This window comes from Panthera uncia, chromosome A2 (genome assembly GCF_023721935.1).
Source record: "Panthera uncia isolate 11264 chromosome A2, Puncia_PCG_1.0, whole genome shotgun sequence".
Classification (NCBI taxonomy): Eukaryota; Metazoa; Chordata; class Mammalia; order Carnivora; family Felidae; genus Panthera; species Panthera uncia.
This window is the reverse complement of record NC_064816.1, coordinates 112,081,573-112,095,230: the sequence shown is the minus strand read 5'-3', so window position 1 is coordinate 112,095,230 and position 13,658 is coordinate 112,081,573. Positions and strand designations below refer to the sequence as shown.

The 13,658-nt window shown below is 35.3% G+C and overlaps 1 protein-coding gene across 4 annotated transcripts in view; it reads right to left on the bottom strand.

Moving 5' to 3' along the window:
* Positions 1–13,658, bottom strand: part of PALS2 (protein associated with LIN7 2, MAGUK p55 family member) — a 114,150-nt gene that overhangs the window by 57,631 nt on the left and 42,861 nt on the right. For all 4 annotated transcript variants that reach the window (XM_049642900.1, XM_049642899.1, XM_049642902.1 and 1 more), the window contains one exon: positions 10,349–10,467. In XM_049642900.1, coding sequence (XP_049498857.1) covers positions 10,349–10,465 — 117 coding nt within the window. In that variant the 5' untranslated portion in view covers positions 10,466–10,467. The remainder of the gene's footprint in view (positions 1–10,348; positions 10,468–13,658) is intronic.

Below are 13,658 nucleotides of genomic sequence, written 5' to 3'. Positions count from 1 at the left end.
TGGCAATTTCTTAAAATAAGACAAAATGAAGTCTACTGCATTGATGGACTCTTTCTTTTACAAATGATTTTTTTTTTTTTTTTTTTTTTTGTAGCAGGAGATTCTGTTTGACAGTCTTTCCCCTACAGTAGAACTTCTTATAAAATTTAGAGTTAATCCTCTCACACCCACCATTGCATTATCATCTGTTGCTGTCATTTCAACAATCTTCACAGCATCTTCATCAGGAGTAGACCCCATCTCAAGAAACCACTTTCTTTGCTCACCCATAAGAAGCAACACCTCATCCATTAAAAAGTTTATCATGAGACTGCAGCAATTCAAATATTATAATGAAAAAGTGCAAATATCTTGAGAATTACCAAAATGTGATAGAGACATGAAACAAATGCTGTTGGAAAAATGATACAAATAGATTTGCTTAATGCAGGGTTGCCACAAAGCTTTTCTTTTTTCTTTTTTTTTTTTTTTTTTTTTAGAAAACCCACAGTATCTGTGAAGGGCAATAAAAAGAAGCACAACAAAATGAGGTATGCCCATGTACATTTTGCAAATATTTCCCCCCAATCAGTAGCTAGCTGTTTCATTCTCTTAAAGAGGAAATTTTAAAATTTTGATAAAATCTAATTAATGAAATTTTTCATTATGTTTCATGCTTTTTATGTTTTACCTATGAAGTCTTTCTCTAACCCAAAGTTGTGAAGTTTTTATGTATTCTTTTAGATGTTTTAAAATCTTAGTTCTTACTTTTAGATCTATGATTTGTTTTGAGGTAATTGTTGTATATAATGTAAGGAATAAGATACTGTTGATTTTTTTGCATATAAATATTCTATTGTTCCAGCAACACTTACTTAAAGAACTATCATTTCTTCATTGAATTACCATGGTATTATTAATAAAAACCAGTTGACCATACATGTGTTGGTCTCTATCTGGGCTCTAACCTGTGCCACTGATCTATACCAATATTACACTGTTTTCTTTACTGTAGGGTAATAGTAATCCTGGACATCAGGTTGTAGAGAACATCAAATTTTGTTCTTTTTTAAAACTGTTTTTGTTAGTGTAGGTCCTTGATAAATTTCACTATCATCATGTCAGCCTGAAATTTTGACTGCTATTACAGGGATTCTATAGATCAGTTTGGGGAGAACTGACATGTTAAAGACAAATGAACCTTCCAAACCCTGTATGTATATATGTATGTATGCCTTTAGTTTCAGCATTTTTTTTTATCGTTTCCAGTGTACAGGTCTAGCACACATTATTAAATTTACTATTTCTTTAATTTACAATTTCTGATTCATTGCTAGTATATAAAAATACAAATGATTTATGTAGATCAATCTTGTATCCTGTGACCTTGCTAAACTCACTTGTTAGTTCTAGAAGGTGTGTTTTCCCCCCCGCTTCTGGTAGATTCTTAGGGTTTCAACAGAGACAATAATGTCATCCTTGAATAAAGATAGTTTATTTTTTCCTCTTTAATCTGTATGCCTGTTCCTTCCACTGGCTAGTACCTCCAGGTATAGAAGTGAATGGAAGTAATGAAGGCTGAACAGGAGTGATCACAGAAAGACGGCATTCTATATTCCACCAAGAATTATGATGTTAACTATGGTTCATTTTTAATAGATGTCCTTTATCAGGTTGAGGCAATTTCCTTTTAAATTTACCAAGTTTTATCAGGAATGAATAACGTTCAATTTTGTAAGATGCTTTTCCTGTGACATAATCACATGATTTTTTTTATGTTATCATTAAAATGCTGACATTTATTGGTTTTCAAATGTTAAGGCAGTCTTGCATTTTTGAGCCAAAACTCACTTAATTAATGGAATATTTCCTTTCTTGAAATGTCTTTAGCTGGCTTGGCTATTAGCGTAACAATAAGCCTCATAAAAGTAAATGTTCCTTTCTCTTCCTTTGAGGAAGAAATCAAGTAGAATTGGTATTACTTCTTCCTTATAAGTTTGACACAATACTCTTGGGAAGCGATTTAGGCTGGAGCTTCGAGAAAGGTTTCAAACTGAAAATATTCAGTTCAAAAAAATAAATATAAGGCTATTCAGGTTGTCTATTCTTACATAGGTTTTAGTTGTATCTTTTAAGGAACTAGTCAATTTCACCTAAGTTGTCAGATCTATTGTCAATAAAGTTCTTCATAATATTTATTATTCTTGCAATATCTGTTGGATTTGTACTGATGTCCTTTTTCATTTCTGATACTATAATGTGTGCCTAGCTAGAGGTTTACTTATTTTACAGTTATATTCAAAGTTATATTGACTTTTTCTATTTTTGTCATTTATATGTTCAAACTTATTTTCATTATTTACTTCTTTGTCCCTATTTTGAATTTGTTCTTTTTCTATTTTTTGGAGGTGACTTATCACTTAGATGACTGACTTATATATTCTCTTCCAACTAGACATTTTCCTCCAAGCATTGCTTTGACATGTATTTTCATTTTCATTCAATTCAAAATAGTTTTTTTTTAATGTTTCTTTGTGATTTCTGCTTTGACCCAAGGCTATTTAAAAGTATGCTGTTTAATTTCCAGATATTTGGTAATTTTTCAGATAACTCTGCTACTGAATTTTAGTTTAATTTTGCTTTAGTTTCATAGGTCTGCTACAACCAACTGGGGTGAATTCTACCCAATGTACTGTGTAGTATGAGGACTCTCCACTCAGGCTGGTGGCAATGCAAACTATTCTCCATCCTTTGTGATCTCTGGAAATTGTTTGGCCTACTGTGCTTTCCAGGGGATCTTCCTTCTAACTCTAGAGGCTTACTTCATATATATACAGGTCAGTACTCAGCCAAAGATTTGAGGGCAGATTCTAGAGCCCTTTTTGTGTTCAGCTTCCTCCTCCCAGATTCCAGTCAGTCACTTCAATCTCCCCAGATCCTGACCTCTCTGAAGACTACTGGCCGGTTGTGTTTCCTCTTGCTGTACTGCAGCCTGAAAACTACACTCAACTCAGTTTCAAAATGCTCACTTCATTTGTTTCCTTTCTGTCAGGCATCATGGTCCTATGCTGCCTGCTGTCCCATGTCTAAAGACAGTCTCTCTCCCATCCTATATTTTGCTAACTTGTGAGGGTAATTCAAGAGTATTTTTTTTCTTCCTTATGGCTGGGGTGAACTTTATTCATCCTTATAACTTTACTTTTGGTGGTTACCCTAGAGATTTCAGGATGCATCCCTTTTTATATATCATAACCCATTACTTTTATCACTTCCTGAACAACAAAAGAATCTTACAGTTGACTCATTAAGTCTCTCCTTCCTTTTAGGCTATCATCTTAGCATACTTCACTTATATACAGGTTATAAATGCCCCCAAGACAAGGTTATTATCTCATCTTAAAAGTCAATATTATTTTATATTTACCATTAATATTCTCTTTTCATTTGTCATTCTGTCAGAAAAACTCTTTTTTTGCATTTCTTATAGGGTAAATGGAGATTATTTCTTTCAGATGTTGTCTAAACTAATCTTTATTTTGCTTTCATTTTTGGAGCTACTTTTGCTGGAAAGGAATTCAAGGTTGGCAGTGTTTTTCCTTCAAAATTTTAGTGATCTTAATGCACTCTGTTTTCACATTCATAGTCCCTGTTTTATTGCTATTAGTCTTATTGTTTCTCTTTAAAGATAATGTGTATTTCTTCTCTGATTGCTTTACAAATATTCACTCTGTTTTTGATTTTCAGGAATTTAACTATGACGTTCCAAAAATGTTTTTCTATATACTGAGGGTTCACTTTGCTTCTTGAATCATCAGTCAATGTTGTTCACTAATTTTGAAAATTCTTGGCCACTGCATCTTCAACTATTTCTTTTGCCCCATTTTCCCTCCCCTCTTTCTGGGATACCAGTTACATGTGTATCAGATCTTCTGAGTATGACTTACATATTCTCTCTTTTCTTTTTCCATACTTACACTCGGCATTTCAGTTTGCATGCTTTCCACTAACTGTACTTAAATTCATGAATCCCCTTTTCTGCCATGTTTTATCTATTCACCTCATCAAATGGGCTTTTAATTTCAGATATATTTTTGAGTACTTCAATGTCCATTTGATTGTTAATTGACACACACGCTATATTTGTTTCAAGTGTACATTTGACAAATTTACACATTCCTCAGCGCACACCATGATAAGTATAGCCACCACTTGTCACCATACAATATTATTTCCATATCACTGACTATATTTCCTATGTTGTACTTTTAATCTCCATGACTTATTTTTTACAACTGGAAGTTTGTGCCTCTTAATCCCCTTTACCCATTTCACCCATCTCCCACCCACCTCCCCTCCAGGAACCACCAGTTTGTTCTCTGTATTTGAGAACTATTTACAACAGCCAAGCTATGGAAGCAACGCAAGTGTCCATTGATAGATGAATGGATAAAGATGATGTGGTATACTGGGACTACGCCAAAATAAAAAGCTTTTGCAGCAAAGGAAACCATCAACCAAATGACAAGGAATCCTATTGAATGGGAGATGTTTGTAAAATGGGCAGAGGACCTGAAGGGACATTTTTCCAGAGAAGACATACAGACGGCCAACCGACACATGAAAAGATGTTCAACTTCATTAATAACAAGGAAAATGCAAATCAAAATCATAATGAGATATCACTTTACACCTATCAGAATGGCTAGAAGCAAAAAGACAAGATATAACAAGTGTTGGCAAGGATGTGGAGAAAAAGGAACCTTGTACACTGCTGGTAGGAATGCAATCTGATGCAGCCACTGTGGAAAACAGTATGGAGGTTCCTCATAAAATAAATAATAGAAGTACCACATGATCTAGTAGTTCCACTACTGGGCATTTACTGAAAGAAAACAAGCATGGTAATTTGAAGATACTGGCACCCTTGTTTATTCCAGCATTATTTACAATAGCTAAGATATGGAAGCAGCCCAAGCATCATTGATACATGAATTGATAAAGATGTGTGTGTGTGTGTATACACACACACACACAATAGAATATCACTCAGACATTAAAAAGAATGAGATCTTCCCATTTGTAAAATACAGATGCACCTAAAAGGTATTACACTAACTGAAATAAGTCAGACAAAGAAAGACAAATACCATATGATTTCATTTACATGTGGAATCTAAAAAACAAACAAAAAGCACAAACAGACTCATAAATACAGAATACAAACTGATGACTGCCAGAGGGGAAGTAGGTGGAAGGATGGGCAAAATATGTGAAAGGGAGTGGGAGATAACAGACTTCCAGTTATGGAATGCATAAGTCACGTGAACAAAAGGTACAACATAGGAAAGCAGTCAATGGTATTGTAATAGTGTTGCATGGTGACAGACGGTAGCTGCACTGGTGGTGAGCACAGCATAATGTATAGACTTGTCAAATCACTATGGTGTACACTTGAAACTAAAATAACACTGTGTCAACCCTATTTTAAAAGGAAAAAAAAAATTTTAATGTTTATTTTTGAGAGAGACACACAGAGGGGAGAGGCAGAGAGAGGGTGAGACACAGAATCTGAAGTGGGCACCAGGCTTTGAGCTGTCAGTATGCACAGAGCCTGACGCAGGCCTCAAACTCACGAACAGTGAGATCATGACCCTAGCAGAAGTTGGACACTTAACTGACTGACCCACACAGGCACCCCTCAAAAGAAAAAAAAATTTTTAAAAGATTACATAGTGTGTGTATATATATGTATATATGTGTATATATATACACACATTGATATCCATACAACAATGGAAAACTACTCAGCCATAAAAAAGAATGAGATCTTGCCATCTGCAAAATATGGATGGACCTAAAGGGTATTATGCTAAGTTCAAATAAATCAAAGACAAATGCCAAATGATTTCATTTATATGTGGAATCTAAAAGACAGAACAAGGGCGCCTGGGTGGCTCAGGCGGTTAAGTGTCTGACGTTGGCTCAGGTCATGTTCTCGTGATTTGTGGCTTCGAGGCCCAAGTTGGGCTCTGTGCTGATAGCTCAGAGCCTGGAGCCTGCTTCAGATTCTGTGTCTCCCTCTCTCTCTGCCCTTCACCTGCTCACACTCTGTCTCTGTCTCTGTCTCTGTCTCTCTCTCTCAAAAATAAACATTAAAAAAGTAAAAAGTAAATTAAAAAAATAAAAGAACAAATGACCTTTTGATTGCTTTTTATTCTAATTTTCTAGTTATATTTTAAATGTCTTCACTTTCTCTTTTCTTCTATTAAAAAGATATTAATAAATTATTTAAAAATATTTGTTTATAAACTCTAATAAAAGCATCATCTATGGAACTGCTTCCATTATTTTTCTTGTGATTATTAGTCACATATTCCTGTCTCTCCATGTGTCTAGCAACATATGCCTCTCTGTTTCTTCAGCAACTTAACCATTTTTCCTCTACTTGTACCGGGAGTATTGGCGGGCTGTGACTTAATATCTCTTTCTTGGAAGTAGATGTCTTCCCTTCCTCCTAGAATTTATTTTCTTTCATTGTAGGAATACTAAGTTATCATTGCTCCCATTTATTGAGAAACTGCTTGAATGTTGGATACTATTGGTTATTCTGTTCTTAATTTCATTTTTATCATAAGATTACATTACACTAGTACCTGAGCTGCTCCAAAGCCACCCAGCCATTTCCTTTATTGAAAATAGTGATCAAGATGATCCTCCATAAGGCCAGTATCAATGGCACCAAAGCCACATTAAAAATAATTTTTTACCAGAAATTCTTAAGAATACACATGCACACAAAAACCTATGCTGTAGTAGAAAGAGCACAGAATTTAAAGAAAGAAAACCTGGTCTATACCTCATCTCTGTCACTTACTAGGACAGTGACCTTAGACAAATAATTTTTGTATTTTGAATCATGATTTTCAATTCATTAAGTTGCTGTGAAGACAAAACAATGTATTTTGTTCCTTTAATGTTTATTTTTGAGAGAGAGCGAGAGCATAAGTGGGGGAAGAGCAGAGAAAGAAGGAGACACAGAATCCAAATCAGGCTCCAGGCTCTGAGCTATCAACATAGAGCCTAACATGGGGCTCGAACCCACAAACTGTGAGATCATGACCTGAGCCAAAGTCAGACGCTTAACTGAGCCACCCAGGTGACCTCAAAACAATATTTTAAAGACCTCTGTAAATTATAAACACATTTTAAGATGTCTTACATAATATTATTATCTAGTTTCTAAATCTACAGATCAAAAGCTATAAATTAAACAAATACAGAGACACAGGTATAATAGATATGTTGATAATAAAAACTGACAACTAACACCAAAGGAAGAGTCAAAAACTATTTTAAAAGTACCAATTAGAACTAAGGGTGAGTTAGTCAATATAGCCTAAGTAGCCCCTACATATTTCAATGGACCCTGAAGCTATTAGTCTATCTTGACCTGGTACAGTAATTGGTATTTATGATAAGAAGCTTGAATTTTAAAGTAAATCATATCCTGGGCACCTGGGTGGCTCAGTCGGTTAAGTGTCCAACTCTTGATCTTGGCTGAGGTCCTGATCTCATGGTTCATGAGTTTAAGCCCTGCATCAGGCTCTATGCTGACAGCCTGGAGTCTGCTTGGGATTCTGTCTTTCCTTCTCTCTGTCCCTTCCCCACTTGCACTTTCTCTCTCTCAAAATAAATAAACTTAAAAAAAAAAGTAAGTAATCATATCCTTTATTATTACTATTAAAATAAAGTATTATCTAATAAACTTTAGACTGCAATCAAAAATTACTAAACTAGAGTCTCTCCTAGGAACTTCCACTACTAGTAGACTTCCACTAAGTTACAGCACATTTGAATGGTTTATTTCAACAATATTTGCTTATGGAAATAAAAGGGAGTGATGGGGGAGGGGGAGGGATGGAGGAGGGACTTGAGAAAGAGGGAGGCTAGACCACAGCATCAGTAACCTTGTGTGATGTGATCATTAACCTTTCTGGTAAATGTAGCTGGCAGTTCTCTGAGGTACCTCATTAGAATATGAGGAAAGCCACACAGATATTGCACAGACTATTCAAAGATTATTTCATTTACACTGAGAGCTATTACTCTGCTTCCATGTAGCAGAAAAATGAGGTTACAACAATTCTTTTTTGTATTTTTTATTTTTGTGATGAGTCGTCTTATCAACGGACAGAGACCAGCTAATTTGGCAATGAGAAGAAAATCAAAGTAGATGTAAGCCTCTCCATTCACATGTGCCCTTCCCCCGGAGATCTTCTCTAGCTAACCTCACCTGGTCTGCCAGAAGAGGAGTGAAGGAAAGATATTCACCATAGTGTGACTGCTTAGAAGTTGCTGTATGAAAAGGAATAATTTGAAAGCACTTGTGATGGTTTATTAGTTTTACAGGATTCTCTTTTTCCTGGTTTCTCTTTAGAGGGGAAAATAACATGAATTCAAAAGCAATTCCAGTCTGAAGCACAACTATTTGCTTGCATAACAAAAATCTCTCATCTTTTTCTACATATTAATAGTCTTAAATGAGTTAAAAAGAAAAATACTTTTTAATGTTTTAGAACTCTCTAGTAATAAAAAATACAAGAAATAAAATTTTTCTTTCATATTCCTATAATTCTCCAAAGTATTAAAATAAGTATTTAGATGTTTGGGTCATTTTTTTTTCAAAAATGCTAAATCTGAAATCAAATGCATTGACCATTTAGTTTTACAGAATAGGGATAAATTAATTGGTTCATCAATTATTTATATAGACAGACTAAGGAAGAAGCTATTAACTGCTACCAATTTTATATTATAGGCATTAATGTTTATGAAAGTATTTTTTAAATTTTAAATAATATCCATAAAGTTGTAAAAGCAAGTTTGAAATACTAACTGAAATCGTTTCTGAATCTATCTCTCGTTGTGTAATTATAAGAAACAAATGTTTGATTTCCTCTGAAGTCCTGTTATATCTTCCCAAGTTGTTAAATACACTCTTAATTTGTATTTATTGAAAGACAGCTCAATGTGATAAAGTTTTTATTTTCCTTTAAGTTAATTCCAGGTACTAACTTTACAAATTCTTTTCCTATTTAGAAATTTTGCTTTGTAAACATTATAGAGTTGGAGAAGCCATAACTCATTAACCCTTATTTTGTTAGAATAAAAGGTTGGGATTGGTATACTATAAAAAAAATTACTAAATTTAAATTCCAGTTGGGTAATATACACATGGATTAGTTTGTACGGAGGACCCAAAGCCTCTATCATGGGATCTTAGAATGGGTAAGGTTCTGAATACAATGAGGATCTGCATCATTAATTCACTTTTACAAATGGAAAATTTTGTAAAAGTATCATTTTATACAAGTTAGAAGAAAAAAAGATGGCACCTGGGTGGCTCAGTCGTTTAGGCATCCGACTTCGGCTCAGGTCATGATCTCACGGTGTGAGATGAGAGTTTGAGCCTCACACTGGGGCTCCTCTGCTGTCAGCATGGACCTTGTTTTGAATTCTCTGTACCCTTCTCTCTCCACCCCTCCCCTGTTTGTGCTCTCTCTCTCTCAAAGATAAAACAAACATTAAACAAAAAATTATAAAAAAAAAAGAATAAAAGAGACTGTGGTTAAAAAATGATTATGGGAGGGGGTGAAATCAACATACTAGGTAGGAGTGCAAGAGGCAAAGGGAGAGACAAGATGACTACACGGAGGACAGGTCAGAGAGCACATGTGGCACAGAGTTCCCAAGAGCAAGAATTATTTGAGGGAATGCTAAAGAATGGGAGAGCTGGGTTGTGAAGTAGTTAATACACCACACTTTAGTGATATTTATAAAAATTAATACAGGAAATAGTATAAATGAAATAAAACTGGACCAAAAATACTTGTAAAAGTGTATTTATGGATGAGTTAAGGACATAACTACAGAGTTCATTACAAAAAATACTCAGAATATCAGGGTTAGCCATGAAAAGACAAGATTTCAAAAAGTACTAGATATAGGAAGTCAAGAACCAGAATGAAAAACAGGTACATGTTCTAATGTAAAAGAAGAAAATCAGTATCTTGCTATTCTTGAAACGGAGATAGCACCAGGATCTTTTTCACAGGTTCTGTTACCATTTCCCTAAAACTTTAAATGTGTTAGGTTAAAACTAAGAGTCATTTTATCTTGTATTAAAAGTCTGCACAGGTGAGGCAAAAGTGGTCTAATTTTTGTGTGCATGATTTCATTATGTGATAAGTGTTACTATTTGCTAAGCAAAAGGTATATCAACCAAGTCCTAAATTAGTAATATCTAAAAAGATTTCTGAAAAGACAATTTTAAAACTAATTGAGTAATCTTATGAATAAACCACTATACCTTAGCAAGTGATTTTACAATAGGATTCTCCATAATCCCCTTCAGGAAAATAAGGTCTATTTCTTCTGCTCCTGTAGATGAGGGCAGCTCTGTAAGGTTATCCAACACTTGCTGCATTGCTGCTAAGATAAAAGCAAAAAACAAAACAAAACCAAAAAAACTTAAATTACAAGCCATTATGAAATATAATTATAAAATAAGATATATTTTATATATGTAAAATAATTTAAATAAAAAGACATTAACAATTAACACTCTTTTGGAAAGTTATGTTTTAATAAAATGAGTTGTTAAATGCTGTAAGTTTCAAGTTGAATTCCCATGAGGACAGTTTTTTGTATGCCATTTGGGCTTTATCAGACTACCTTATACATACTTACCACTTTGCAGTTGCTTTATATATTTTTTTAATTTAAAACTTACTCAAGAAGAAATACAAAATTTTAATAGATCTATAAAAAAGTAAAGAGATGGGATTACTAATACAAACTTTCCATAAGCCCAGAATTAGATGGTTTCACTGGTAAATTCTATCAGACTTTAAAGAGGAATTTAAAACAATACTTCACAAACTCTTCAAAAAAAAAAAAATAGAGGGAATACTTCCCAATTATTCTATAAGATCTTGATACTAAATCCACAAAAAAGTATCACAAGAAAATTACAGTCAATATCCTTTATAAATATAGATGCACAAATCTTTAATATAATACTGGCAAACTAAATCCAGCCACATATGAAAAGGACTGTACACCATGACCAAGTACAACTTATCCCAGGAATATAAGAGTGGTTCATCAACAAATAAAAGTCAATCAGTGTAATACACTGTATTAACAGAACAAAAAAAAAAACATGGTATCTCAAGAGGCACAGAAAAAGCATTTGACAAAATCCAAACCCTTTTCATGATAAAAATATTCAACAAACCAGGAACAGAAGGGAAATTTCCAAACTTCATGAAAGGTGTTTATGAAGAATCTATAACTAACATGATACTTAATGGTGAAAGACTGGATGCCTTCCCATAAGATCAGGAACAAGGCAAGTGTGTCTACTCTTGCCACTTCTATTCAACATTATAGTGGAGATTCCAGCCAGGGCACTTAGGCAAGAAATAAAAGGCATCCACACTGGAAAGAAATAAGTAAAACTATCTATTGTTGCAGATGATAATACCTGGTATACAGAAAATCCTAAACTACACACACAAAAAATTACTGAGTTCAGCAAGTTATGTTTTGTTGCAGGATACAACCGGAAAATACAAAAATCAAATGTATTTCTAAATATTAACGATGAATAATCTGAAAATGACATTATGAAAACATTCTTTTTACAAGAGCACTAAAACAATAATTACAAATAAATGCAACAAAGGAAATGCAAGATTTATACACTGTAACTATAAAACATCATTGAAAGAATTAAAGAAGACTAAAATAAATAGAAAGATACCTTATTTCCATGTATTGGAAGTCTTAATGTTGCTAAATTGGCAAACTGATCTACAGACTTAATGCAATCCATGTCAAAATCTCTGCTGCCCCCTTCCCTTTTATTGCAGAAACTGATAAGCTGAATGTTATAAAGTTGTCAAACATTCCCAAACTAATTTGTACATTTAATGGAGTTCTAATCAAAATGCAACAGACCCTCCCACATGTTTTCAGGCCAGGTCTGGCTTGTCCCCCCCCCCCCCCCCCAATAAGGAAATGGCCAGGGAGTTCCAGGAAACCTGGGCTAATGAGGCAGGGGAGTGGGAAAAACCAATGCAGTTCTCCACAGGTTGGGGAGGCCACAGTGTTTGGCAGTAACTGGTTGTCCTGGGGCAATGTTGTGCTAGTGAATGTCTACAGGAACCTGGTATACATTGTCAGTTTTGGTAAAAAGCAAATCATGTGCTTTACAAGGAAATCTTGAAAAGGACCTCAAGTCCCTTTGGGACCCATGCTTCTACCCGATATTCCACTATTCAGGCTTCATGATATGCAGTATGAACCCTAGCTCCTTGGGAATGATGATGCAAGGCTGGTACAATGGAAACCCAAGGAAATCAGAATTGTTACAACTATCTAACCAGGATGAAAGCTCTGGATGCCATCCATGCCTATGAGATCCCGTTTCAAGCTGAGGCTGGTATCCCCCTTCCATTATGGGTGAGAACTCCCCCCCCCTACCTGCTAGAACTTTGAATCAGTAGTACTCCTTTCATGGAGTACTTGAAGCCCTCAGCGGTACCCTGTTCCTGCTGGATGGCTAGATGGCCCACTATGGGATATGGGTCGGTAGCAAGTACTGAGAGAGTACTTGCTCTAACAGGAGACCCTGACCAAGCTGGCCCACCATGGTCAAGGCACAAATTGGGAGCTGTCTGCAACACCAACAGTCAGCAGCTAGAGACCTAACTAAAGTCTCCCCAACAGCCATCATGTAAAAAACCTCCTCTCCAGTTAGAAGAGTCAACATGCCAAGCACTTCCTTGAATTACAGAACTTTGAGGACAATGTAACACACTGGGGAGTACTCTGATAGAGCTGAAGGACTCTCATTGAAGACTGAGCCAAACAGACTGCAGTGTGCTTGCTGGGCAGGTTCAGACTGGAAGCCAAAGCCTCACTGAGTCCCAAGCTCCTAGAGATCATTCCCCAACCCCTTCTTATAGGCAGTTTCAGAACATCCACTAAGACTTTGTTTTCCCTTGGTAACACTTTTCTCTGGAGTTGAATTCAGATGTTATTTTTAACATTCCTGTCAAGGCTTCCTTAAAAGTCCTCACTTTTTTTCTTGTTCCTTTTTTTTTTTTTCCCCCCTTCTTGGTTTTGATCATAGTTTGTCTGCCTTGTTCCAGGCTATCTAATCCCAAAGGTGAGAGTTGAGATGAAGGGACTTGGTCTCTTCCATGGATTCCCCTTTTTACGTGACTGAATGAGAACCATCTGGGTTTTGGGCATCTTGGATTAGTAGGGTAGGCAGACAGAAACTGGTGAAGAAACTGGTGAGGCAGTAGGTGTATATGGAACAACCTACCCTGGTGTTCCAGTTAAACCAGGATGTGGAAACACTAACACAACTTCCCTGACATGCAAGGATTTGCTCTGACACTTTCATTTCATACTATCATGAATAAAATGAATAATGTTCTGACCTGGCATAATCCCTTTCTCCCTCATGTATTGGGATGCTATGGGATGGTGTGAGGGAATGGTTTCCTCTAAATCAATTCATTGGTCTGACTTTATAAATTAGTTATCTAATAACATGACCTATTCAAAAAATGCCATTGTTCTTTTTAACAAAATTATCCTCA